The sequence below is a fragment of the Rhinoderma darwinii genome, chromosome 4 (assembly GCF_050947455.1).
Source record: "Rhinoderma darwinii isolate aRhiDar2 chromosome 4, aRhiDar2.hap1, whole genome shotgun sequence".
In the NCBI taxonomy this organism is placed as follows: domain Eukaryota; kingdom Metazoa; phylum Chordata; class Amphibia; order Anura; family Rhinodermatidae; genus Rhinoderma; species Rhinoderma darwinii.
In genome coordinates, this window is record NC_134690.1 from 200,780,459 (window position 1) to 200,808,019 (window position 27,561).

A 27,561-nucleotide genomic window follows, 5' to 3' on the forward strand; every position below is an offset into this window, starting at 1 on the left:
GAGGAGAGATGTGTAGAGCAGGGAAGGGGGGCTGGAGGGTCGAGTTTCAGCACAGACCACGGCTGCTAAGTAGGACAGAAGCTCACCTCGCCTCATGACAGGTTGACAGGTGCGGCCCTGGCATCGGGGCTCCCTCCGGTGCTAGCGACGCCACCGGGCATGAGGGGGTTCGGGCGGCCATGGGCACCTCGGGAGCCCTAATGATGATCCGCCACTGGATGCAATACAAGCGGCAGTGGGCAAGTCCTGCTTCCGAGGATGACCTTATATATATCAAGTCACACCCAATAACTGTGGGCTCCCACCAAAACTCACGGATAAAGCAAGCAGGGTATTAATCAGAGATTCAACAAAGATACCAACGATAACACTGAAGGAACTCCAAAGATCCACAGCAGAAATGGAAATATCTGTTCATAGGACCACTATAAATTGTACAATTGACAGAATGGGGCATTATGGAAGAGTGGCACAAAAAACATAAGAAATCACATTCTGATTTTGCCAACCAGCATGTGGCAGCCTCCCCAAACACATGGAAGAAGGTTCACTTGTTAGATGAAACTAAACTTTTTGGCCATCATGGGAAACGCTATGTGTAGCGCAAACCCAACAATTCCCATCACCATTCCCACAGTGAAGCATTGTAGTGGTGACAGCATAATGCTGTGGGCATGCTTTTAATTGGCAGGGACTGAAAATCTCGTCAGGATTGAAGGAAATATGGATGGCAGTAAATACAGGGCAATTCTATAGGGAAACCTGTTTCAGTCTACCAGAGATTTGAGACTGGGACAGAGGTTCACCTTCCAGCAGGACAATGACCGTAAACATGCTGCTAAAGCTACATTGGAGGGGTTTAAGGGGGAAACATTTAAAGTGTAGCTAAACGTTTGACAAACCTCTGACATGTCATAGTGACATGTCAGAAGTTTGGATCGGTCGGGGTCCGAGCACGGAGACCCCCACCAATCGCTAGAATGAAGCAGCTGAAGCACTCATGTGAACGTTCTGCTGCTTCGTTTCTGTTCGGCTTTTTCCGTAAAGCCGATGTATCGGAGTACGGGCTCATAGACTTTCTATTGAGTCCGTACACCGATACATTCATTTCCGGAAAGATCAGAACAGAAACGAAGCAGCAGAACGCTCACACGAGCGCTTCAGCTGCTTCATTCTAGCGATTGGTGAGGGTCTCAGTGCTCGGACCCCCACCAATCCAAACTTCTGACATGTCACTATGACATGTCAGAAGTTTGCCGAACGTTTAGCTACACTTTAAATGTCTTGGAATGTCCTAGTCAAAGCCCAGACCTTAATCTAAATTAAAATCTGTGGCGTGACTTGAAAACTGTTGTATAGCATTGCAACTTGAATCAGTTGGAGCAGTTTTGTCTGGAAGAATGGTCAAAAATCCCAGTGTCTAGATGTGCTGAGATAATAGAGACAAACCCCAAGAGACTTGCATCTGTAATTGCAGTAAAAGGTGGCTCCAGAAATTATTGACTTCCCGGGCCTGAAGACTTATGTACTTTAAAGATCTCTGTTTTTTGTTGTAATTATTATTTGTGTCACAGAAAAATTATATTTTGCACCTTCAAAGTAGTAGACATGTTGTGTAAATCAAATGGTACAAACCCCCCCAGAGTCCATTTTAATTCCAGGTTGTAATGCAACAAAACAGGAAAAACACCAAGGCGGTGAATACTTTTGCAAGGCGCTCTATGTATAACTCTTTACATCAGTACTAGGTATAATGACATGGTTGCTGCCAAGAGCATTTACTAGAGAACAAATCAACAAACACACCCATAAAATCTGAGCTCCCATAATGCAACGTTCTGCTGCACTGCATTGTGGGATACTTTGTTTTTTTTCTACATCAGATTACTTCACAATGCCTAGAGTAAAAATGATATACCCCCAAGTATATAGAGAAACTGAGCAAGCAAATACTGGAAGATTTGATCTCAGAAAACCTCCAGAATAGAGAATACCCTTGCAGATTACAATGGGCTATAAAACATGCCACAACATAATAACGGTACAATATAATTAAAACAATGCTTTACAGCAGAGTTTCCCAACCTTTTCAAGCTCGAGGCACCCCTGGAAAAAAATGTTCCCCAGGGCACCCCTTCCAAAAATTGTTTACAAAAAACGGCTAAAAACAAGCACTACACTCTTAGGGCTTATTCAGGCGAACGTGATATACGTCCGTGCAATGCGCGTGATTTTCACGTGCCTCGCACGGACCTATATTAGTCTATGGAGCCGTGCAGACTGTCCGTGAGTTTAACGCAGTGTGTGTCCGCTGCGTAAAACTCACGACATATCCTATATTCGTGCGTTGTTCGCACATCACGCACCCATTGAAGTCAATGGGTGCGTGAAAATCACGCGCAGCACACGGAAGCACTTCCGTGTGACGCGCGGAATTCGCGCAACAGCAGTAAAAAGTATGAATGAAAATATAAAAGCACCACGTGCTTTTCTGTTTACAAACATACAAACAGAGTGTCATAATGATGGCGGCTGCACGAAAATCACGCAGCCGCGCATCATATGGTAATGACACACAGAGCTGTTAAATGCCTTTTGCTCGCGCAAAACGCCGCATTTTTTGCAGGCACAAAACGCACACGCTCGTATGAATCCAGCCTTAGAGTATGTTCACACTGCGTTTTTTGTAAGGGAGAAAAAGTCTGCAATTTTGAGGCAGATTTTGAATTGACAGTGTTGTTTGATGTTTTTTTTGTCGCGTTTTTATCCTGTATTTTTCGCCCGCATTTTTTTTAAGCCTTTGAAGCTAATGCGGAGACCACAAGCAAACTTTTTTTCAGGTTTTTTCTGCCTCCTATTGATTTCAATGGGAGGTCATAAGCGGAAATCGCTCGAAGACCATCATCCCCCACTCACAGTAAAATTACCATCAGCCCCCCATTCACCGTAAAATAAACATCAGCCCTCCACTCACAGTATAATGACCATCAGCCCCCCACTCACAGCAAAATGACCATAGGACCCCTCCCCTCCCCCCCCCCCCCCCCCCCCCCCCCCCAGTAAAGTGACCATCACAGACAGAAGTTAATCCCTTCTCCAGCAGTAAGCACACTATGACGCCGCTGGAGAAAAAACTAATACGTACGCAGTCCAGGACCGCAGCGTTAATGGCTCCTCTCCGTCAGGCTCTTCTGGCGGGAAGTGGTGGAGGTACTTTCTAGCAGACATGTGTGCGTCACGTCTGCTACAAGCATAGGTTGAAGAAGTAAGCGTCGGGGGGAACTTGTAGCAGACGTGCTTGTGTCACGTCTGCTACAAGCAGAAGCATATTTATTTTTTTATGGCTGTGAATGAGCGGAGTGTCGCGGCACCGTGGTTGGAAACCACTGCCTTGCAGAGTTGCTAATTTGTATGTGAATTAGATATAAACTTTTAACTATAAATGGTTTGAATCAACACTTTAAATCCGCTGTATTCTTTCAGCGCTCCTATTAGCCAAACTGCACAATAAATTGGCTATTATGGGTACAGATCTGTAGTTGTAATACTCTGCCCTTAAATATGGCCTGACAGATCCACTTTAATCTAGTAATAGCAGGTCTGTTTACAGTAATATTACTGTTCATATTAATGTGCTTTAAATTTTTTTTATATTTTACTATCACTAGACAGACATCTGAGATGTGTATTCTTTACTGTATATTTTATAAACCATGGTGCATAGCAAAAGTTTGTGATCCTTCTTCTTAGAAATTAATATCATTGTCTTTACAGTGGTAATGCGTTATTAGTAGGCTGCGTGGGATCCCACCTGTCCACCCTAGTTAAACTGGCTCTCTACGTTGCTGACATACCCCTGCATGCATTGGATATATCTGGAAACAACAGCTTTATGAACAGTCTGAAATCCGCTATTCAGATCTCAGCAGTTGAAGGAAAGCCAACAGCCATTCTCTGCACTGTAAGTTTACAATGTCCAAATTATATTACCTGCAAATTACTAATCTAATTTAGTGGGGTTGAAGACAAATATTTTCTTAGCTAACCAACTATAAACAATAAAAAAACACTTTCTTACTAATATTATCTGTAATTATTAATTAACCACTTGCTTACCGCTGAACAACTTTAGACGTTTCTAGCGATAGAAACTGTGGTGAACTTTTTGTGAAATTTGTACTTTACTAGTTGTCTTAGGAGTCCTCTGTATTCATGAACCCTCATCCGCCCACTCCCACTGGTTAACAGCTTTTTCCCTATGCACAGGGAGAAAGCTGTCAATCCGTGGCAGTTGGGCGGGGAATACCCATAGCTCATAAATATTGAGGACTCTTAGCTTACAGTGCAATGTGTGCACTGGAACTAATAAAGTATACATTTCACGAAAAGTACACAACAGGATCATATGGCAGACACCGTGCTAAAACCACTGTGTCACTTCTTCAAGCTGCCTTTAAAGAGGGCAGCATAAACGTGTTCCCTCTAAAAGAACTTGAATTTATTGTTTCATGTTATGTACTTAAACCCTTCTGTATTTCATATGTGGAATTAAAGGGGTTTTCCAGCCCCTAAAAATTGATGGCCTACCCTGAGGATAGGCCATCAATAGCTGATCAGTCGGGGGCTGACTCCCGGCTATTTTGAAGGAGGCGTAGCGCTCGTACGAGCGCTGCTTCCCCTTCATTTATTCTTGCTCACTGTGAATCTTCGACACTCATTTAGCGGCAATTCACAGGTATTGCAGCCTTTTCTCCCATTGAAGTGAATGGGAGAAGGCTACAATACCTGTGAATCGCCCCTACCTCCGTGTCGACGATTCACAGTGAGCAAGTGCAAAACAGCTGATCGGCGGGGGTCCCGGGAGTCGGACCCCGACCTATCAGATATTGATGGCCTATCCTGAGGATAGGCCATACATTTTTAGGCGCTGGAATGGCACTGTAAAATAATATTATTATTATTATTATTATTATTAATAAGAACAATATATTAACGAAACATGGCATTACAAGTTGTCTTTGTGTCTGTAGAGGGTACTTGTTAGTTAATGAAGTCCTGTGATTACAGTCAGGGCCGGCCCTAGGATAGATGGCGCCCTGTGCGAAATGATCTTTCGGCGCCCCACACCATCATAAAAAAAAAAAAGCCCCATAAAAAAAATTATAATGCCCCTTTAGTGCTCCCATACAGTATAATAATAATATTTAATAATAAAATATATTACAACCCCTTCAATGACACAGTATTTTGTCCTCTAATTGTGCCCACAGTATTATGCCACCTGTAGTACCCCTACACAGTATAATGTCCGCTTAGTGGCCCCCACACAGTATAGTGCCCCCCTGTAGATTTTGCCATGTAGCCTCCCAGTAGACAGTGCCATAATCACCCACCTCCTTTTTGTAGATCATGCCATACAGCCCCCCCGCCCCACACCTCCCCCTTGTAGACAGTGCCATACAGTCCCCCACCTCCCCTTTGTAGACAGTGCCCCCAAACAAAAACAAAAATTGTACTCACCTAGGCCCCGTTCCCATGACGAACTGAGCTGCTCCATGACGGTATCCTGTAGCCTAGTACAGAGTTTCCCAACCTTTTCGGACTCGAGGCAGCACTGGAAAAATAAAATTTCCTCAGGGCCCCGCTACCAAAAATTGTTTTGAGAAAGACAGAAAACGGCTAAGAACAAGCACTACACTCGTAGGGTATGTTCACATACGTTTTTTGTAAGGCAAACAAATCTGCCTAAAAATTCCTTCAGCAACTGACAGCCTTGTTTGACCTTTTTTTTGTTTTTTTTCTTAAGCTGTTGAAGCGAATGCAAAAGACGCAGGAAAAAAAACTCCAAACGAGTGCCGCAAGTATTTTCTGCCTCCTATTCATTTCAATTGGAGGTCAGAGGCGGAAACCACTTGAAGTCCATCAGCTCCCCACTAACAGTAAAATGACCATCAGCCCCCCACTCACAGTAAAATGACCATCAGCCCACCACTCACAGTAAAATGACCATCAGCCCACCACTCACAAATTCCCCCTGTAGATTGCCCCACACAACCCCTTGTAGGTAGCGCCACACAGCCCCTTGTGGGTAGCGCCACACAGCCCCCTTGTGGGTAGCGCCACACAGCCCCTTGTAGGTAGCACCACACAGCCCCCTTGTAGGTAGCGCCAGACAGCCCCCTTGTAGGTAGCGTCAGACAGCCCCCTTGTAGGTAGCGCCAGACAGCCCCCTTGTAGATAGCGCCAGACAGCCCCCTTGTAGGTAGCGCCACACAGCCCCCTTGTAGGTAGCGCCACACAGCCCCACAGCCCCCTGTAAAGAGCGCCACTCAGCCCCCTGTAGAGTGCGCCACACAGCCCCCTGTAGGGAGTTCCGCACAGCACCCTGGTAGGGAGTGCCGCACAGACCCCTGGTAGAGAGTGCCACACAGCCCACAGCCCCCTGGTTGGTAGTGCCCCACAGCCCCCTGGTTGGTAGTGCCCCACAGCCCACAGCCCCCTGGTTGGTAGTGCCACACAGCCCACAGCCCCCTGGTTGGTAGTGCCACACAGCCCACAGCCCCCTGGTTGGTAGTGCCACACAGCCCACAGCCCCCTGGTTGGTAGTGCCACACAGCCCACAGGCCCCTGGTTGGTAGTGCCACACTGCCCACAGCCCCCTTGTAGGTAGTGCAAGGACTACGAAATGACCCTGGCGGGCAATAGACATTCAAAAAAGGACAACGGGGCAGAAGCACTCAAAATACCCAGCTTTCCCAGCTATCAAATAAATGTGTGGAAATAAACTAAGATATAACTTTTATTTAGTCTAGAGGATTCTTTTCCACACATTTATTTGATAGCCGGGAAAGCTGGGTATTTTGTGTGCTCCTGCACAGTTGTCCTTTTTTGTAGGTAGTGCCACACAGCCCACAGTCCCCTTGTAGATAGCAAACCCCTCCCCCCTTCCAGTATAGCTAGCGCCACTGTAGCTCCCTGAAGGAGCGGAATTCCTGTGAGGCCGGGAATTCCGCTCCTGGAGCACTTTCTTTTATGTCTCTGTCCATATATGGACAGTGACATCAGGGGAAACTCCTGAAGTGGAATCCCCGTCCACAGCGTTGTCGACGCTGTGACCGTCGATTCCACTCCAGGAGAAGCTCTTGTCGTCTGTGTCCATGACATCATTGGCTTCTCCTGGAGTGGAATCCCCGGTCATAGCGTTTGCAACGCTGTGACCGGGGATTCCGCTTCAGGAGTTTCCCCTGATGTCACTGTCCATATATGTAGAAATTTTTCCTTCCCTTTTCCCTTCCCTTGGTTGAACTTGATGGACATGTGTCTTTTTTCAGCCGTACTAACTATGTAACTATGTATATAAGAGACATCAAGCAGCGCTCCAGGAGCGGAATCCCCGGCCACATTGGGGATTCCGCTTTTTCAGGAAGCTACAGTGGCGCTAGTAGATAGCAGAGAAGGGAGATACCAACCTGCTCTGCTATAGTGCCGTTGCTACCGCTACCGCAGCCGCAGCGGCTGCTAGTGGCACCACCGCCCTCATGCCGGGTGTCGCCGTTAGCAGCCGCTATGGCTGCTACAGAGGTAGCGACGGCCACTAAGTGAAGAAGCACCCGGGCGGAAAGGCAACTGCCTAAGGCCGGCCCTGGGTGCAGTTAGCGAGTGGCTCCTGACCCGCTGGTAGTTGCAACGGCGTAGGGATACACACACCCGCTGGCGCCCCTCTTGCAGTGTGGCAGTTGGCGCCCTGTGCGACCGCACTGGTCGAGCGTATCTAAAGCCGGCCATGATTACAGTAGCCTCTTCAAGCATTGTGTAGAAGTGTACTAACAGGGGAGAGGGAAGAGTGGAACGTGTAATGAAAGTTAGCAGGCTTGTAGAGAAAGTGACTTGACCAGGCTGCAGCTATGCTGCATCTGTAACATGGCAGACAATGATTAAAAAAAAACTTCCTGTTAGTGAATTAGGGTATATGCACACGAGAACTGTCTTTTACGTCTGAAAAGACAGACTGTTTTCAGGAGAAAACAGCTGCGTTGTTTCAGACGTAAAAGCTCCTCCTCGCATTTATGCGAGGCGTCTTTGACGCCCGTAATCTTGAGCTGCTCTTCATTGAATTCAATGAAGAACGGCTCAAATTACGTTGCAAAGAAGTGTCCTGCACTTCTTTGCCGAGGCAGTCAATTTACGCGTCGTCGTTTGACAGCTGTCAAACGACAACGCGTAAATGACAGGTCGTCGGCACAGTACGTCGGCAAACCCATTCAAATGAATGGGCAGATGTTTGTCGACGTATTGTAGCCATATTTTCAGACGTAAATCGAGGCATAATACGCCTCGTTTACGTCTGAAAATAGGTCGTGTGAACACAGCCTTAAGAAGAATGAGAGGTCTGCAGCACACACAGCTGAGCATTGAAGGTACAAAGGTACTTTACATGAGAATCTATAAGCACTGTATTCATTTTTTACTTACATTTGAACTTGTTTTCAAGTTTTGATTGACAATCAATGATCATGCATGTTCAAAAATATTCATATAGTTATGAATCCTGTTTTAATCAGTGAGAAACTTGGTTATAACAAAACACGAAAGCATTTTGTATTTCATCCATTCAGTTGAAAAATTGTGTGCTGATGTTAAGGAGTTAATCATAGTTATCCTTAATTATCTTAATTATCCTCTTTAGCCGCTGTGACTCTTTGAGCTGAACAATAGTCTGATTTGTTTATAGAAATGAGTGTGCTCTGTTGCTATAGTATTTATCAGAGTCTGCTATGTGCAATTATGGTATGATTACAGTGCAGATAAAAGGCCAATTCGTGTCTGCTATTAGGCTATTAGTCATAAATACAGAGCAAATTAATCTCTGTCCAAACAAAAAGTCATTGTATCACATTTTAATGTTAATGTTTGCTGCATCTAAACCATCAATTACTCAGCCATGTTTGAAACCTATTAAGCATCATGAAAGAGGCATTCTAATTAGAAACATATTGCTTATTTTACTAAGCACAGCCCCAAAATTCTTTATACATTGATCAAAATGCTTTATATCCAGAAGGTTAAATATAGTTTGCAGTGTTATGATTAATATTCTATTTCATGTTTATAGCAACCTTCATAACCTTTGACTCAGATATGCGTGTGTATATATATATATATATATATATATATATATATGTATATATATATATATATATATGTATATATATATATATATATATATATATATATATATATATGTATATATATATATATATATAAATATATATATTTATATACATATACAATAATATCATTACAGAACAAAACTGTACATAGTTCAAATTGTTATTGTTTAAATGATACATTGTAAGGTTAGAAAAACTATTTTTTACACAAACCATTGTGTAAGGGTAAAGGATATTCTGTTTTGATTCTCTGTACCTATATAAATTGATCTCCAGATGGACGGAAACTATCTCTCTATTGTAACCTGCAGAACTGAGGATTTTTCTTAGTATTACATTACACAGTTTTAACTTCAGAATAGTGAAGTCCAAATCTCATGATTTTATCTTCTTCTCTGGGAGGCACCAACTGTGAGGGTAGGATAGGATTCTATACAGAATCTGAATAGCAAAGTAGAGCCTTCTTTTCTGATCTGGCTGCGTTTTGAGGTCAGCTAATTAGTTCACTTGTCTTCCTACTTTGTCTATTTGCTGATCCATAAAATATAATGGGAGAATCAGTTCCCCTAAAACCCCTAAAATCTCAAACCTGGTGAAATAATTTGTCAATGCAACGTAATGAGAGAAAAATCAGCGAAATACAAATCGGGCAAAACATTTTCTTACCTCCAGCCAGCAGCCTGCACTTTACTTCATACAGAATATTGTTCGTTTATCAGCCATGTAATAAAATTTCCCTGTGGATTTTGCAGCCCAGTAAGAGAAGACAGCTGCTTGTAGAGGGTTAATCTGTTAGAGGAAAAGGAGACAGCTGAAGGAGACAGCTGCTTTTAAAGGATTAATCTATTAGAAGCGGAAGCAGCTGCTTGTAAAGGGTTAATCTGAGTCTCCCACTACATGCACACAGAACCAGCAGCAGTCACACACTGAAGAGAAAGCTGTGACAGGATTTACTGCTGATGCTGCTTCTACTCCTCCTCCTCCTGCTGTTGCTACATAATACACAGGATAATTATCTTACTTTGCTGCTAATATAATATTCATCATGAAGTAATATGGCAGCAGAGAACTTCACTTTAAACATGCTGCACACTCAGTGTCTTCCCTCCCAGCTCAGAAGTGTCATAGAGCAGTCAAAAATTAGTAAGACTTTTACTAGAAGTCGTCTCTCTTTCATAAAGAGCCAGAGCTTTCATCACTAAATTAGAGGATCATTTTTATTTTTTTCTAATATATGTTTGAGAAAAGTTGTATTTTTTATTTTTATTTTTTGGTCTCCTGTTACTACAAATGGAGAAAAAAGTCGTCTTTATCCGCCAAACCAGGGACACCCAGTTGTAAACAGCACTATCGGAGTTGTTGCTCCTTGTCAATACCGAATACAGTGAAGGAAATAAGTATTTGAGCCCTTGCTGATTTTGTAAGTTTGCCCACTGTCAAAGACATGAACAGTCTAGAACTTTTAGGTTAGGTTAATTTTACCAGTGAGAGATAGATTATATAAAAATTTAAAAAAAAAAGAAAATCACATAGTCAAAATTATATATATTTATTTGCATTGTGCACAGAGAAATAAGTATTTGATCCCCTACCAACCATTAAGAGTTCAGCCTCCTCCAGACCAGTTACACGCTCCAAATCAACTTGGTGCCTGCAGACAGCTGTCTAAAATGGTCACCTGTATAAAAGACTCCTGTCCACAGACTCAATTAATCAGTCTGACTCTAACCTCTACAACATGGGCAAGACCAAAGAGCTTTCTAAGGATGTCAGGGACAAGATCATAGACCTGCACAAGGCTGGAATGGGCTACAAAACCATAAGTAAGACGCTGGGTGAGAAGGAGACAACTGTTGGTGCAATAGTAAGAAAATGGAAGACATACAAAATGACTGTCAATCGACATCGATCTGGGGCTCCATGCAAAATCTCACCTCGTGGGGTATCCTTGATCCGGAGGAAGGTGAGAGCTCAGCCGAAAACTACACGGGGGGAACTTGTTAATGATCTCAAGGCAGCTGGGACCACAGTCACCAAGAAAACCATTGGTAACACATTATGCCGTAATGGATTAAAATCCTGCAGTGCTAGCAAGGTCCCCCTGCTCAAGAAGGCACATGTACAGGCCCATCTGAAGTTTGAAAATGAACATCTGGATGATTCTGAGAGTGATTGGGAGAAGGTGCTGTGGTCAGATGAGACTAAAATTGAGCTCTTTGGCATTAACTCAACTCGCCGTGTTTGGAGGAAGAGAAATGCTGCCTATGACCCAAAAGAACACCGTCCCCACTGTCAAGCATGGAGGTGGAAACATTATGTTTTGGGTGTGTTTCTCTGCTAAGGGCACAGGACTACTTCACCGCATCAATGGGAGAATGGATGGAGCCATGTACCGTCAAATCCTGAGTGACAACCTCCTTCCCTCCACCAGGACATTAAAAATGGCTCGTGGCTGGGTCTTCCAGCATGACAATGACCCGAAACATTCAGCCAAGGCAACAAAGGAGTGGCTCAAATAGAAGCACATTAAGGTCATGGAGTGGCCTAGCCAGTCTCCAGACCTTAATCCCATCGAAAACTTATGGAGGGAGCTGAAGATCCGAGTTGCCAAGCGACAGCCTCGAAATCTTAATGATTTACAGATGATCATCAACTACAAAAAAACGTCTGACTGCTGTGCTTGCCAACAAGGGTTTTGCCACCAAGTATTAAGTCTTGTTTGCCAAAGGGATCAAATACTTATTTCTCTGTGCACAATGCAAATAAATATATATAATTGTGACAATGTAATTTTCTTTTTTTTTTTTTTTTATATAATCTATCTCTCACTGGTAAAATTAACCTAGCCTAAAAATTCTAGACTGTTCATGTCTTTGACAGTGGGCAAACTTACAAAATCAGCAATGGATCAAATACTTATTTCCTTCACTGTAGGGTTCTGGTTGGCTGTGCAAGATTTTTTTCAAGAAAGGCATCCAAGACCCTTTTAAATAAATTGTAAATATGAATGAACCATAACAACATACCAGAGATTTGCTTGGTCTCAATATGAGATGGAACATCCTGTCCAGCTTTTATGGATTAGCAGTTGGATCATGCTTAACTCTAGAGCAGTCTAATAATCTTCATTGAAATGGCTACATGGCAAAATCAATCTATTATGCTCAAAGTGCCTTATAAAAAATAGTAGCTAATATGTATAACAAATATGTGCGTAAATGTTTCAGGAGGTCTCAGAACTGGAGATGTGTGGGAAAAGTAGTAATAGATCATAGCAGCAGGCAGCCTCTCAACAATGGGGAGATTACTCGACTGCTGCTTTCCTCCTACAGCTACAGTATTTCCCTAAAATCCACCATAAACTTTACTGATCGAAGGCTGAATAGGTACATTATTTCTATCGTGAGAGATGAATAAGCAGCCAACAGACAGTCCTGGTGCCATTTGTCATGGGGAAATACAATATGTCTGATCCCTGTTTCCCCCTATGGAGTATGTGAGATTGTTGCCGGATGAGACAAATAGAAATTTTATTTCTAAGGACAGATGACAACTGCTAACGAAATAAGCATAATCTATTTTGGTATAATTTCAACTGAATTGACGGAATTAGAAAATCGCAGCACAATTGCACAGTCTTGCAATTTTTGCCTTTTGACCGTGACCTCTTAATCCAGTTTAAAGTCATAACAATTTAGTTTTTCTGTTATGTCAAATTGGTATCATTTTTATTTAGGGGTTTGTGAGTCATGTCCGTTCTTTTCTGGATGACAACCAGTACTGCAGCTCCAATACAATGTTTTTCTATACTTGAGATGCAAACCTGGCTAATTAATTTTAGTAATAGTAAACCCATGAGCAAAACGTGTTTAGTTTTATATTTTATTCTGTTTACTGGAACATGTAGAAATACCAACAGCTGTTGGCAGTAAAGTCAGTAGCAGCATTGTACAATTTATAATTCAGGCAGCAGAGGGTGCTCCTGATCTGTGTTTCAAACACTTCTTAAATTACAATCCGTAATAAAAATCCAGATTAAATTTGTAGGTGCTGAATATTTTTTGAATGACTAATCATTTTTGCATATATATGAAGTCAGCTAGCCATAAGCACAAAGTGCAATAGGACTGATTCTTAATATCAGACTTCTAACAAAAAAAAGAGTTAAGTGAAAAAATAACTGTCTACATATTAAAGCTGCCCTTTCATAGATTCTGTCAAGAGAAACAATTAAAGAACGCAATTTGCTTAATTGTATGATAATGAAGGCAGTCAAACTGGAGTGCGTCTTTAACTCTGTCAATAAATTGAATTTGGAGCTATGTATCAGAAAAATGGAGCGCCAACCGCTATTAAGATACTATAAGAAATGAATGTGCTTAGTCTTGATCTATTTAGAGTTTAAGGATGGACAATAAGTTTAAGATGCAATTAGACATCAACCATAGACCTACCATAAAGCACTTTGCTACATAAATCTCTTATTACAAAATAATTCTAACTAAAAGGTCTATGAAATGGTTACCTAGCTCAACTACACCCTGCATTTCTGTGTCGTGTTCAGTATATAACATCTCTTGTCCTGTACTGCACTAATGACATGTACATCCAATAACTGACAGGCAGAAGAACTGGCTACTGATGGCTGTCTCAATGCTATTAACAGCCTGCTGATCTGTGGAGAATACTCATCATTGTTCACAACTGAAGAGATGAATGATCTTCTGCAGGTAGGCACTAGGCAAGACATTAGCTGATATTATAGCTGTAACTTAATAAAGTATGGTCCGGTGTGATTATAATTTTTAATATAACATTTTAGTTTTTTTCTAAGTGAACACTTTCTATTGGACAGGACCTCTAACAATCAGCTAATCCATGGGGGACCCTGTGCAATGACCCCTAGCAATCAGGTGCTATTGCCATGGGAGGCAGCAGCGAAACATTAATTTCCCCTGCAACGACTTTGCAGAAGAAATGAAAGTCGTATTCCCATAAGATATCCGCACCTATCTTTAGTCCCCCGAACCCGTTCCCGACTTGTAAAGCGATCCAGGCAGGGAATTAGTGGCAAGTTGGCCGGGATTATGCAAACTTCTATGGGAGTTACAGAAACCGTTAAAGTCTGCTAGCGCAGGTATTTCTGTAATCCTTGCCACTGATTCCCCACCTGGATGCGGCAGTCAGACTTTTGGGGAAATTGTCACCTATTTTAATCTTGATATCATAATTACCTTTGCAAATAGTCTGTTATTGGCCTCCTGTATTTGGCATGTGATATTATTTGGCATTACTAGCTTTTATTCTGGTTCTTCGGAATACTAAGAAAAGAACAATGTTGCTCTGATAGTTGCAACAGTAACTATTAAACTGTCATTGACAGCTAAAGTCTACATAATTTGAATTAGAGTATTACCAAATCTGCCAGACAAAAAAAAATCTAGTTATAATAATATTTATTTTAGACAATGTCAATTTATAGAAACATTAAACATGGAAAATACAAAACAAAAAAGTTTCACCCTAAGGCTATGTTCACACGGAGTATTTTGGGGGAGGAATATCTGCCTCAAAGTTCCAAACGGAATTTTGAGGCAGATATTCCTCCCCCAAAATACTCAGTGTGAACAGCAATTATCGCGCCGTTTTTCGCCCGCGGCCATTGAGCGCCGCGGGCATAAAACACGCTTTCTCCTGCCTCCCATTGAAGTCAATGGGAGGTCGGAGGCGGAAGCGCCCGAAGATAGGGCATGTCGCTTCTTTTTCCCGCGAGACAGTTTTACTGCTCGCGGGAAAAAGACGCCGACGCCTCCCATTGAAATCAATGGGAGGCGTTCTCGGGCCGTTTCTGCCGAGTTTTGCGACGCGGTTTCCGCGTCAAAAAACTCGGCAAAAGACCCCGTGTGAACATAGCATCTCCTCCTCTCCTTTCCTATTATACTACTCTGTCTTATATTGCAAACAAAATGGTGAAATATATATAGATCTCTGGTGTTCCAGGAGATCAGCTATATCCCCCACCTCCTCATAATCCTGTGTCTGGCTGTAAATCAATTGACTACAGGAGGAACCGCCCCTACTGTCTGATCCCTCTGCAATAGGAGAAAAATAATGTTAAACCCCGTTGCTTGGCTAAGCCTTGCCCCGAAGGATTCATTGTTGGATCTTATTTAATTGGAACCCTGATTGGAACGCTGATACCAAAGTACCTCAATCAGTCCTGCTATGAACCAATGTTTTTACTGGACTTAAAGGGGATGGAAAGTCTCAAAAGAAACTGCCCATGCCCAAATCAACTCACTTTGTGCTTTACTATCCATTTACTTTCGTTTTTACCTCCCGTTTATGCTGATTTCTTCATTGAGCCGAATAGGCAGCTCATTTAGTCCTACCACATGATTGCATTTGCTGCTGTTTGAATCTTACTGTGCATCTGCTCTTTTTATGAACCTCCCTTTCCTTGCTTTTATTTTTTTTTAATGTTTTCATTGGTGGTTCTTGTGGGCATTTTCCTGTGCATGCTCGGCTGTAGCTGTTATGCAGTCAAGCCGTGCCTGTGCAGTCAGGACGACCATACTGCGCATGCAAGGACTGGCTGCACAGGGCGAGCTAGCGATTTACATAGGAGGAGAAGGAATGGCGCATGTTCAACCGTCAAGTCAAGAACTACTAGAGGACGTGTCCAGTAGCAACAAGATATAACCACTAGAGATTTCAGTTTTTAGGAGGTTGAGTGCTCTGAAATGGTGCATTGGTAATAATTGATTGTAATTTGAAAGAATAATGCTTTTACTGTTAGGACACACTGATTCATATGTGACCTCTTGGGAATACCCCTTTAATTAAACATAGCTCTATCCACACTAGTGTTTGCTACACACACAAAGCAAAACTGACCCATTGACAGATCCCAATTATTTCAATGGATGATTCCTGTAGGTTTGTTTTCATCATTGACGTCATTGGGTAATGGATTGAAGAACTCTACACATAAGTGGAGGAAACAAAATCATGATTGATTATGACAATTCTGTCTTCCTTCTCCACTGACTTTTTAATCTAGGTTCGTTTACCTTTATTGACAATTATAAATTCCACCACTGGGAGCTTTCATAATGAGCCACTTAATACAGATGGCTTTACTAGTCTCCAAATGACAGACATACTTGTTACATATATCATTACATCTACCTGTATACCTAGGTTCTAGGACCAGCTCTACGCAGGAAACATCCACATCTTGGTTATGACCCAGCCAAGTACTTCATTTCTCAAGTGAAATCATATCTGCGAATAATAGTTTGTATTTCTCCATATGATGAACTTCTGAAGACCGCATCAGGGTAAGCCTAATACATGGGTAATTTAAAAAAAAAATATGAGAGCTATTTAACAATTTAATTTGGGAATTGAAAAGAGTTTGTACAAAAGTGTTTTTAAACCCGCCTGTGAAAAAAAGATTTAACTCTCCTAAATCTGAGGATTTATTTTCTGCTAATGCAATTTGCACTTTTTAAAAGATTGACAAAGTTATATATATATATATTTTAAATGATATACTTAACGGGGTATTCCCATCTCAGACATTAATGGCATATCTACAGGATATTATAGGAATGTCTGATAGATCCCACCTCTGGGACCCGCACCTATATCTATGCACTGGCCCCTGTCCTACCTTCTGCGTACATTGAAATATGCTGTTTCTGTAGCTCCCGAGTTCCAGAAACAACGTAGCTTGTTGTGCTTTGCTTTTTCCGTAACTTCCATTCACTTCTATGGGTGTTCTAGAAACAGTGCAGCAAAACTTTCTAGGCTGTTTCCGGAAAATCCGGCGACCTTGTCAGACAGTGGCCAGAGCGCAGCGGCAGAGTGTAGGATGGAAGTTAGGGGGCCCCATTTTAGAAATAGATTCGGGTCAGAAATGGGAATACCCTTTTAACATAGAACCGTTGGTGATCCTTGAATCAAGTTCGATGTTTAAAAAGATCTTTCTTACCTACCTGTCATATAATATCTAAGGTTATAGAAATTGAGAATAGTAAAGCCTTAACGAAAACGGCTTTTGTTTTTCATGTGAGTAGGTGAGTTTCTAAGGTTTTTCACTTGATGATAAATGGGCAGATTAAAACATCTAAATGAGGTAAAGGAGGAATTTAGTTTATCAGAATATTTGAATTTCCAGTATCCTTAATTAAAGTACATGATTGTAAGAGCATCAAGAAGATTATAAATTGAAACTATGGGGGGAATTTAACAATGATTCTACGCCAGTATTCTGGCATGGAAAAGTCGCAAAGCACCTAAGAGTCTGTAAGCCATTTCTACCACTCTCGCCACTTTTAAAAATTGGGCAGAGCTCAGCGGAAGGGGCATAGACACCTGCGGCCTACTGTGTTTACTATCAATTACGCCAGAAGCTGACACAAATTATAACGGAAATCTACGCCAACTTCTGTCTGGTGTCGCTTTTATTCAATGGTGCACGGCAGCCAAAGATACAACAAAGTTATAATTTAATAACTTTGTCGCATCTCACTCCAGCTTGTTTCTTATTAAGACTGATGCCAGTCTTAATTGAGACCCACGTTGAGTCCTAGACTTTTTTAGAAACACAAACCAATTGACAACATATGCATTGAGATGCTTTGACACACTTCGATAATGCGTACAATTTAAATAGATTTTTCACTTACAATCATCTCCATATGTAAATACTCATGGGAGACCACTTTTTATATTCAAAACTGCAATTGCAGATTTCTAGGTATGCAAAAAATCTCAGCCGTAAGATCCACAAATCGCTGTTTGTAAATGCAATTACTCGATGGTCTATGTGGTCCATCGGGCACTATTGGTATCTGCCACGTAATGCATCCTGGTTTTTGTTATAAACGGAAACTAAAAAGCATATGTGAGCAGAACCTTAGATTAGGGGCTCTATTTTTTACTTGTATATTGCCCACACACATGCATTAGTAGACGCCTACAGGTTATTTGTGAAATAAAATATAGAATTTCCTGGAGCTCCGTTTCTCTTTGGTACAAGTAATAAAAATAATTGCAACTCACCATTAAATGCTGGCTTCTACCAGATAAACTAAAGAGTGATCCAACAAATAAGTATCAAAGTGAAGTAAAAGAGCTGCTGGGAGAAGGGAAGAAGGTATGGATTCTAAGCAAAAATGAATTTGTTTATAATGTATATAATAAGCATCCCCATCCCCCAGTTATTAATTTTTACCCAAGGTTCATAAGGACACAAACAACCCCAGTCCCCTTGTCTAATTATATCGGCCATTGGCTCATTGAACGCCAATCTGGGGGCTTACATTGATCATTTTTTGCGGAAGTATATTCCATCTATACCTTTCTATGTCAGGGAGTCCTCTAATTTGCTGACCAAGCTTCGGAAAGTAGAGTGGCCGGACAATATTTTTTTTTACGTTGTAGATGAATCGCAGTTATGTTCAATTATTCCTTATAACAATTTTAAGTTAAGATAAAGATATTCTAGATTATCCTTGATTTTATCATCAGATGTTACAAATATGTACTAGAACACAATTTCTCCTGGTGGGATGAAGGTTTTTAACTTCAGACCATGGATACAGCAATGGGGGCAAAATTCACCCTCAGTTATGGTAATATACAGTATATTAACGATTATGTGGGATGAGCAATATATATATAAAAAATAACCAGAACATTTTATAAAATGGTGGTGGTAATAGATGACTGCCTGTTCCTCTGGAAAGAGGACCAGGAATCAGTAGATTTGTTTGTCTATAGACTGAATCTTAATAATTGTGGGGTATTGTAACATCCAGTGGAGCTGTGGACCCACAGGGCTACTCCGCCGTAACGGAGTAGTTGCTGGCCAGGCAGGTATAAGACAGTCTCTGGCAGATGGTACCTTGGTGGCAGCTGGACTTAGTCAGATTTCAGGTAGTGGAAGCAGGCTGGTGCCGGATTACTGGAAGCAGGCTGGTGCTGCATTAATGGAAGCAGGATGGTGCCGGATTACTGGAAGCAGGCTGGTGCCGGATTACTGGAAGCAGGCTGGTCACGGGCACTGGATTTAGGATATAGGACTGGACACAGATACAGTAATGGTCATGGACACTGAATTTAGGATGCAGATATGTCACTTACACAATTTTCAGATTACAGAACTAGTCACGGACACAGGATTCAGGAAACAGGATACGGAACATTCGTAGACTAACACCGGGTTAGTAACAACATTGTTCAGGCACTGGGAAAGTGGGCAGAGTTCCTTAAGTAGTCCAGGGTATGCAGGGATAGGCTGGGGGCAATATACTTGGTACGCGCACTGGCTCTTTAAGACCTGGGATGTGGGCGCACGTTCACCCCACGGGCACAGGCCGGGGGAGGAGGAGAAAGCAGAGCACGCCAGCATCCCTGAGTAGGGAGACGCTGGCAATGAGGATCAACAAGCTGACGGCCGCTAGAGTGGGTAAGGCCCGCGGCTGTCGGGGCTACAGGTATACCTCACTTGTGCATATGATTAATCTTTTAGACCTTATGACTTTCAGGGAAAATAATAATGTGGCCACTAGAACTTACTTTTGGGATATGGACAAAAATAGCTTTATTGAAAGAAGTAGCTGTCATTTTGCCCCGCGGTTGAATCTTGTCCCCATACATCAACTTATTCCTATTAAAAGAAATTGTACTTTAGATATTGATTTTGAAAAACAAGAGGATTTACTTAACACTAGAATGGAGGAAGGAAATTACCCTAAAGAGTTTTTAGGTCAGTCATTGGATAAAGAGGGGCAGATGACTAGACAGGCCACAATTAAAACCAATGGGCTTTATAGGGATTATAAAGGAATTTAAAAAATTATTGCAAGACACTGGCACATGCTATAAAATGAACAGATGCTAGGGACTATATTGTCAGGAAAACCACAAATTTTCTTTAGATGAGCCATAACTGTAAGGGATAGATTAGGCTTGATTCATACTGCGTTTTAAACCTTCCATTGGAGGTATAAGCAGGAGTAGTCCCGACAAATACCTTTGACAGAAGGTAGAGACGTATCCCACTGAATAGGCCACTTGAAGTGCTGTGCTGTGGAAAGCTCCTGACATCACTGTCCATATATGGACAGCGATGTCAAGGACTATTAACAATGAGTCCCCGGCCAGTGCATCGCAAGCGCTCTGGCCGGAGACTCCTGTCTTGGGAAAGCTCTTGAGGGGCTTTGTAATTCCAGAATCCCTGGCCACCACATCGGCAAATCCCTGGCCGGGGATTGCGCTCCTGGAAGAGCCCCTGTTGTCTCTGTCCATATATGGACAGTGAATCCCCAGCCAGAGCGTCGACAACGCTCCGGCCGGGAATTCCGGTCCTGATTAGCTCCTGACATCACTGTACATATATGGACAGTAACGTTAGGGGCTTTGTAATGCAAGAATCCACAGCCAGAGCGTTGGCAATGCTCAGGCCAGTGATTCGACTCCAGGGAAGTCACTGACGTCAGGGGCATCCAGTCCCGGAGTACCAGGCCAGAGTGCTACTGATGCTGCAGTCGGGGACTCGGTAGTTGCAATCCCCTTACATCACTGTTTAAATATGGACAGTAACATCAGGGGCTTCCCCAGGCCAAAAATTCCCAGCCAGAGTGGTTACGATTCTCTGTCCGGGGACTCCGTTGTTAAAAGCTCCTGGCATCACTGTCCATATATGGCATCACTGTCCATATGTCCATACTACTTAATGCCCTTCCCGGGGACTCCGGCTCTGGGGAAGATCCTCGAGATATACGTTTTAGATATACCACTGACGGATGCCATACAGTGGCATCCGTCAAACATAGGCTCCCATGTTAAATAACCAGTTCTCAGGATGAAATAGCATAGTGTGTACTGCGTTAATCCATCCTGCAAAAAAGAGGTATACCGACGTATGCAAGCCCGACGGAGGCCAAAAGGACGCTTTTTGCCTTCATCAGGCTAATAGAGCCCTATGGACACGTTTATTGTTTACATCGGGAGCTTTCTCTACATCCACGATAAATGTGGGGCACAAAAGTCATGTGAATCAGGCCTTAGTTAAAAACTATTAAAGAAAAAAGCAAGGGGGTGTGTGCATGATGGGCTTTTTTTTCCTTGCAGAAAATGTAATACATGTAGAACTATTAATATGAAAAACAAACACACTTTACAAGTAATGGCTATAATAGTGCAATGCAAATTAGAGACTTTATTACTTGTGACACTATTCATGTTGTTTATTTACTGGAGTGCCCCTACGACAAAGAAGACAAATTTTTTTCATTTTTGGAGTTGCTATCACAAAGATCCGAGGGGTTTAAAGTATATGGGGTTGGCTGCACCAAAAAGTAAATGGAGAGATGAAGATAGAATTTAAAAACAAACTGTCGCAACTGGAGACAAAAAAATTATATAATTAAATAAATGAATACCCTTTCACCCAATGGTTTAAATGTAGAGTTGGACTTAAAATGCTTCATTAGAGAATGATGTGTACATTTTATTGTCTTTTATAGATGTCTTCAATATTTATTTAATATATTCGCAACCTGGTGAACATTAGACTTGAAAGGTGGGAGGGGTTTCTTCAGACGTTTTTGTGATTCTAATGGTCATTGAGAGGGGCGTAACTAGGAAGGACTGGGCCCCATAGAAATATTTTGACTGGGCCCCCACCCCTGGGTGCCACACAACCCCCCCCCCCCCCCGTTGTAGATAGTGCCTCCCTGTAGATTCCACCACACCGCGCCCCCTGTAGATAGCGCCATACAGCCCCCTCCCTGTATAAAGCTCCATGCAGCCGCTCTGTAGATAGCGCCATACAGCGCCCTCCCTGTAGAAAGGGCCATACAGCCCCCCTTGTGGATAGCATCATATAGCCCCCCTGTAGATAGCGCCATACAGCCCCCTCCCTGTAGATAGCGCCATACAACCCCCTCACTGTATATAGCACCATATAGCCCCTCCCCTGTAGATAGCGCCATACAGCCCCCTCCCTGTAGATAGCGCCATACAGCCCCCCTGTATATAGCACCACACAGCCCCCCTGTATATAGCAGCATACAGCCCCCCTGTATATAGCACCATACAGCCCCCTGTATTTAGCGCCATACAGCCCCCTGCATATAGCACCATACAGCCCCCCTTGTAGATAACGTCATACAGCCCCAACCCCCCCCCCCCCCCCCGCTAGAAAAAAAACAACGCATGTAGCATATGGTTTGTCCCAAAAGGACATGTATCCCCTAGGGACGCCCAGCGATAATGAGAAACTTCGGACTACTGGGGTCTGCGTCCGGCACTTCAATAAAAATGAAAGGAGCGCTGGTCATGCATGCGCACAATCGCGACCAGTGCTCCATTCATTTCTACGGAGCGGCCGACACGGACCCCGGAAGTCCGAGGTTTCTCATGGAGAACTTTGTGGGACTATCGGTCCCCCGTTCTCCTTATCGCTGGTGGTGCTAGCGATCACACATGTATACCACATCCTGTGGATAGGGGATACATGTGTTTTGTAGGAACAACCCCTTGAATAACAGAGCGGGGAGATACCTCCCCTGCTCTGCCGTAGTGTTCAGTGGCATCACGCTGTAGCAGCCATAGCAGCTGCTAGCGGAGCCTCCGGCGGGCGGCATGGGCCCGTATGGGCCCGTATGGCTGCTACAGTGGTAATTACGCCACTGGTCATTGAACATTTCGTGTTAGTGACCCCTAAGGAAGCCAGATTGTTGAAACTGGTCGGGTATCTCATTGAATGCTGTTTTTAACTGATTACTTACAAGATAAATTGTCCTTTAAAACTTTCAGGATAACAGCATAAATAGTCATTAAAGTGTGCATCTTTTTGTACTGTAAGGCTCTACGCAGTGCTGTGCTAGTTTTCCTTAAATCAATACAGGTATATGTCCAAAAACTGCACTGAGGAGATTATGTGACAGGGAAATAAGACGTTGGTGGAGACGGCATCACATTTCTGTCGAAGTTTGTCCACACAGCAGCTCCCATAGTGTCTGGTCAGAGGGAGAGCGCACAAGAGAACTCATATTACACCCAAGAAAAGACAAGTCTAAAAAGTCTACTGTGATAGAAGCCAGCATCTAATGTTGAGGTGCAATTACTCTTATTACTTATGCCATAGAGAAATGGAGCTCCAGGACATTCTATATTTTGTGACTGTTGTTCTCGCCCGACAGGGCACTGACGTCCCTTGGTAGATGCTTATCAAGTTATACCGAAGCTGTTTCTTATATTTTTTTATATTTGTGAAATAAGCCCATTATAAATTATATAAGATATCCTTTACAGGTTCGGATTTAGTAGTTTTCAGCTGAATTTTTTAAGCTGTTGTGACTGGGTCTCACTATCGTGACAGAACCTGAGCCCACAGGATGATTCTCTGGTCTTCCTGTGGACCAGTCTGACCTCGATCATGGTTTAGATGTTTTGTGAATTATTACTCAAATTAGATAAACTGGCTTGATTATTTTATAGAGCAATCCCTCCTAAAATAAAAAAAAAATGCACCAGTAAACATGAATCATTGAGATGTTCTGGTCAAGTTGTTAAACATTCTATTCACCTATAAAATTATTTCTTCTGAACAAAAAGCTAGTAAACAGATATACACCATTCCGCCATAACATTAAAGTGAAAAACATTGATTATCTTGTTACAATGGCTTCCGGGTTGGAATATTTTAGGCAGCAAGTGAATAGTCAGTCCTTGAAGTTGATTTGTTGAAAGCAAGACAAATAGGTAAGCATAAGGATCTGAGCGACTTTGACAAAGGCTAAATTGTGATGGCTAGATGACTGGCAGGTCTTGTAGTGTGTTCCCAGTATGCAATGGTTAATACCTAACAAAAGTGGTCAAAGGAAGGACAACCGATAACCCGGCAACAGGGCTATATGCGCCCAAGGCTCATTGATTCGTTTGGGAAGCAAAGGCTAGCCTGTCTGTGCCAATCACACAGAAGAGCTACTGTAGCACAAATTGCTAAAAGAGTTAATGCATTCTATGATAGAAAGATGTCAGAACACACAGTGCATCAAAGTTTGCTGCGTTTATGTGGATGTCAGTTTGACACATACCATTGTCTAAACATTGTTCCAGATCAAGTACAGATCTTTATGGCAATATTGAAAGAACAAGTCTGATCTATGGAGACTTCACTTTCTCTTGGTACCAAATACCACAGGACACCTTCAGAAGTTTTGTGGAGTCCATGCCTTCACGTGTCAGAGCTTTTTTGGCATCATGAGGGGGGTCTACAAAATATTAGGCAGGTGGTCGGTTTATTTTACTGCAGCTTCCATAGAAGTTGTCAGTCATTTGTCTTACATCGCATGTCTTATTTATGCACTAATATGAGCCTGGGGATTTATTTGGTCACTAGATAAATAACTATTCATTCAGAAATATAAGCTGCACCACAATGCCCATGGCATCCGCATTATTGTCCGTCATCCAGCTTTCCAAGAAAAAATATGACTAACAGCTGAATAGAATTTTTAACAACTTGTCAGAAGAGGAAAAGCCAATAATTTGTGTTCTTTTTTTTTATCTTGGAATTGAAATGCTCTTTAATAGATAAACCTTATGTTGTTTTCTATACTGTAGCTTAGTTAGGGTGGTATACTACAGAATACTTGGCCATCAAATATAGTATTGTCCCAAAGCAAGTCAACAAAATATGTCTCAAACAATGGACAATACAGGGAGGATTTATTACAGATTTATTTATAATTGTATTCCGTGATGTTTTAGGGACTTAAAACAAATAACTAAATTAATTAAGTCACCAGATAATGTGCGCATACACCAATGTCTGAATGGGAAAGAGGAACCGTATCAAGTTTTTTACTTTTACACTTTTAATAGGCCTGTACTTATATACATATATTTCTACTACAGAAAATATCCTGGATTCTTAACTGGTTGCCAAGTAATCTGGATTGACAGCTGGTCACAAGATGTTATTAACTTGGAAGCTAAACACTACATAATGCAACACAGGATTATGGAAGCCCACACAGAGGAATCACGGTAGGACTGCTGTTCATGTGTTGTTGTAAATAGATCAGTGTCCATGGAACATGTTCTGTATTATTCATATACCTTTGTATGGAACAGTTTCTGTTTCAATGGAAATACATTTTTAATGATCGGAAATAAAGCCTAAAAGAGAAAATCATGTTTACCTCTCTAATTCTTATTTTCCATTGTGTTTTCAGGGAAAATGTAGCAAGGGCTATTACCTTGATTCATAGTTATATGCTCCATCAAAATAACCAGGTTCCATGGACAGGAAACAGTAATCCCAGCATATTGTCCAAGAGTACCTGTGCCCTAAGAGATGTGGATTTTGCCCAGTTTCCATACTGCAAAGATATTACTCAGGTATAGATCATAAAACAGATATATGGATTCTCTAAACAAGGATCTGCTGGCAATCAGCTGGACGCCATGGGTCTGGCAGTTGAAACATGGCCACATACTTTTGCCACGACCGCTACAGAAGAAATGTTGTATTGCATTGCACTCATTCAAATAGATGGACAACCTTGTAATAGATTGACTATGAGTCCTACAAAGAGTTGCTCTCTTCTTTGGCTAATAGAGGGAGGGTAATAAAACAAAAATATTTTGAAATATATTTTTATATATTTTATGTATTTTATTTTTGTACCCGTTTTATTAAAAAAAAAGGAGAAAATCCAGCACTGTTAAAAATTTTAAAACTTTAAATGTTTAATCTCAAAATCTGTTTGCTAATGTGCTTAGCTTTATGTTAATATATAACATCTACACTCTAGACAAATTTACGGTAGTGCCAGGGCCATGGATACAATTGGTCCATATGTTAATTTTTACTTTATTTATTTGTCAGAATAAACATATAGCGTGGATTATAATGACTTAAACGTTTCAGTTTTCCTCTGTATTTGAAGCTGCCATTGCAGCCCCAATTTTAAGTGAAAATGTCCCTGTAGTCACACATTTGATATTCTTAGAGCCAGTAACTTTTCATCACTATAATCATGGGATCACTGGAGCTGAGGTAGGATACGATACCACTGAATTCTGGCATTTCTAAGAATCACTTAGAAAGAGTACTAATAGCACTATGTTGATTAAAACAACAGGGGCAGTTGAAAGAGCGAAACACCTTGCTGGTTGTGTTCCTCTCACTTCTTAATGCTGCCATATAAATAAGAAACAAACAGTTATGGGGCTATTGCAGTACAGTCCCCCAAGAATTCTCCAAATGTCAACAGAAATGTATCAGAGGGGTAAATGAAATGCTATATAAAATGTAATTCAATTGGTAATGTATGTCATAGACCAAACAAACTATAGCCATAAAAAAATAATAATAAGTGCAAGTTTATAAGTGTGTGTGTTTGTGGGGGGGGGAAAGGGTTGGCCACTTTTAAAAAAAAGGCGATAGCTACAATGTCAGTATTTAAACATCATTTGCAAATATATCCCTATATGAAGGGGGGAATTGCCCACCCAGGATAAATAATAGCTATAATGTCAGTATTTAAACATCATGTTGAAGCAACAAAAATGGAACAATCTTACCAGTTCTTGCAGATCGTCTTGTGTCACAGCTCGAGGGAGACATCAATAGTTCCCTATTGAGCCCTATCATAAGCTCAGGTCCCTAAGCTGCCTGACCATGCAGGGTGACCGCCCCTATAGAGGCAACGCCACTAGAAAACTGTTTACTTAAATGAGCCCTATACAGTTACCCCTACAGATTTGTGCCGACGTGTTGTCTACAAGCCATGTAGCTGTATTCATCAGCTAATCCAGGGGATGGCAATAAGCAATTTTAACCAGGAGCCTGTCTCCCGGTAGCCAGGGGCTGTGATGTGTGTATGGCACTATCAGTGTATGTGCACACGCTAGCTGTCATGTACGGCTGAAATTACAGACTGTTTTCAGAAGAAAACAGCTGCGTTGTTTCAGCCGTAAATGCTCCTCCTCGTAATATACGAGGCGTCTGTGACGCTCGTATATCTTGAGCTGCTCTTCATTGAGTTCAATGAAGAACGGCTCAAACTACGTTGCAAAGAAGTGCCCTGCACTTCTTTGCTGAGGCAGTCAATTTACGCGTCGTCGTTTGACAGCTGTCAAACGACGACACGTTAATTACAGGTCGTCTGCACAATACGTCGGCAAACCCATTCAAATGAATGGGCAGATGTTTGCCGATGTATTGTAGCCCTATTTTCAGGCGTAAAACGAGGCATAATACGCCTCGTTTACGGCTGAAAATAGGTCGTGTGAACCCAGACTCATTATTGGAGCCTTGCACGTGGTCAGTTAGATTCAAGGACCGGCTTCCCTTCCG

The 27,561-nt window shown here is 42.0% G+C and overlaps 1 protein-coding gene across 1 annotated transcript in view; it reads left to right on the forward strand.

Moving 5' to 3' along the window:
* LOC142759653 (dynein axonemal heavy chain 5-like) overlaps positions 1-27,561 on the forward strand; it is a 466,211-nt gene that overhangs the window by 337,162 nt on the left and 101,488 nt on the right. The window contains 5 exon segments of the mRNA XM_075862058.1: positions 3,775-3,961; positions 13,793-13,900; positions 16,374-16,513; positions 25,113-25,244; positions 25,433-25,598. Of these exon segments, the coding sequence (XP_075718173.1) occupies positions 3,775-3,961; positions 13,793-13,900; positions 16,374-16,513; positions 25,113-25,244; positions 25,433-25,598 (733 nt within the window).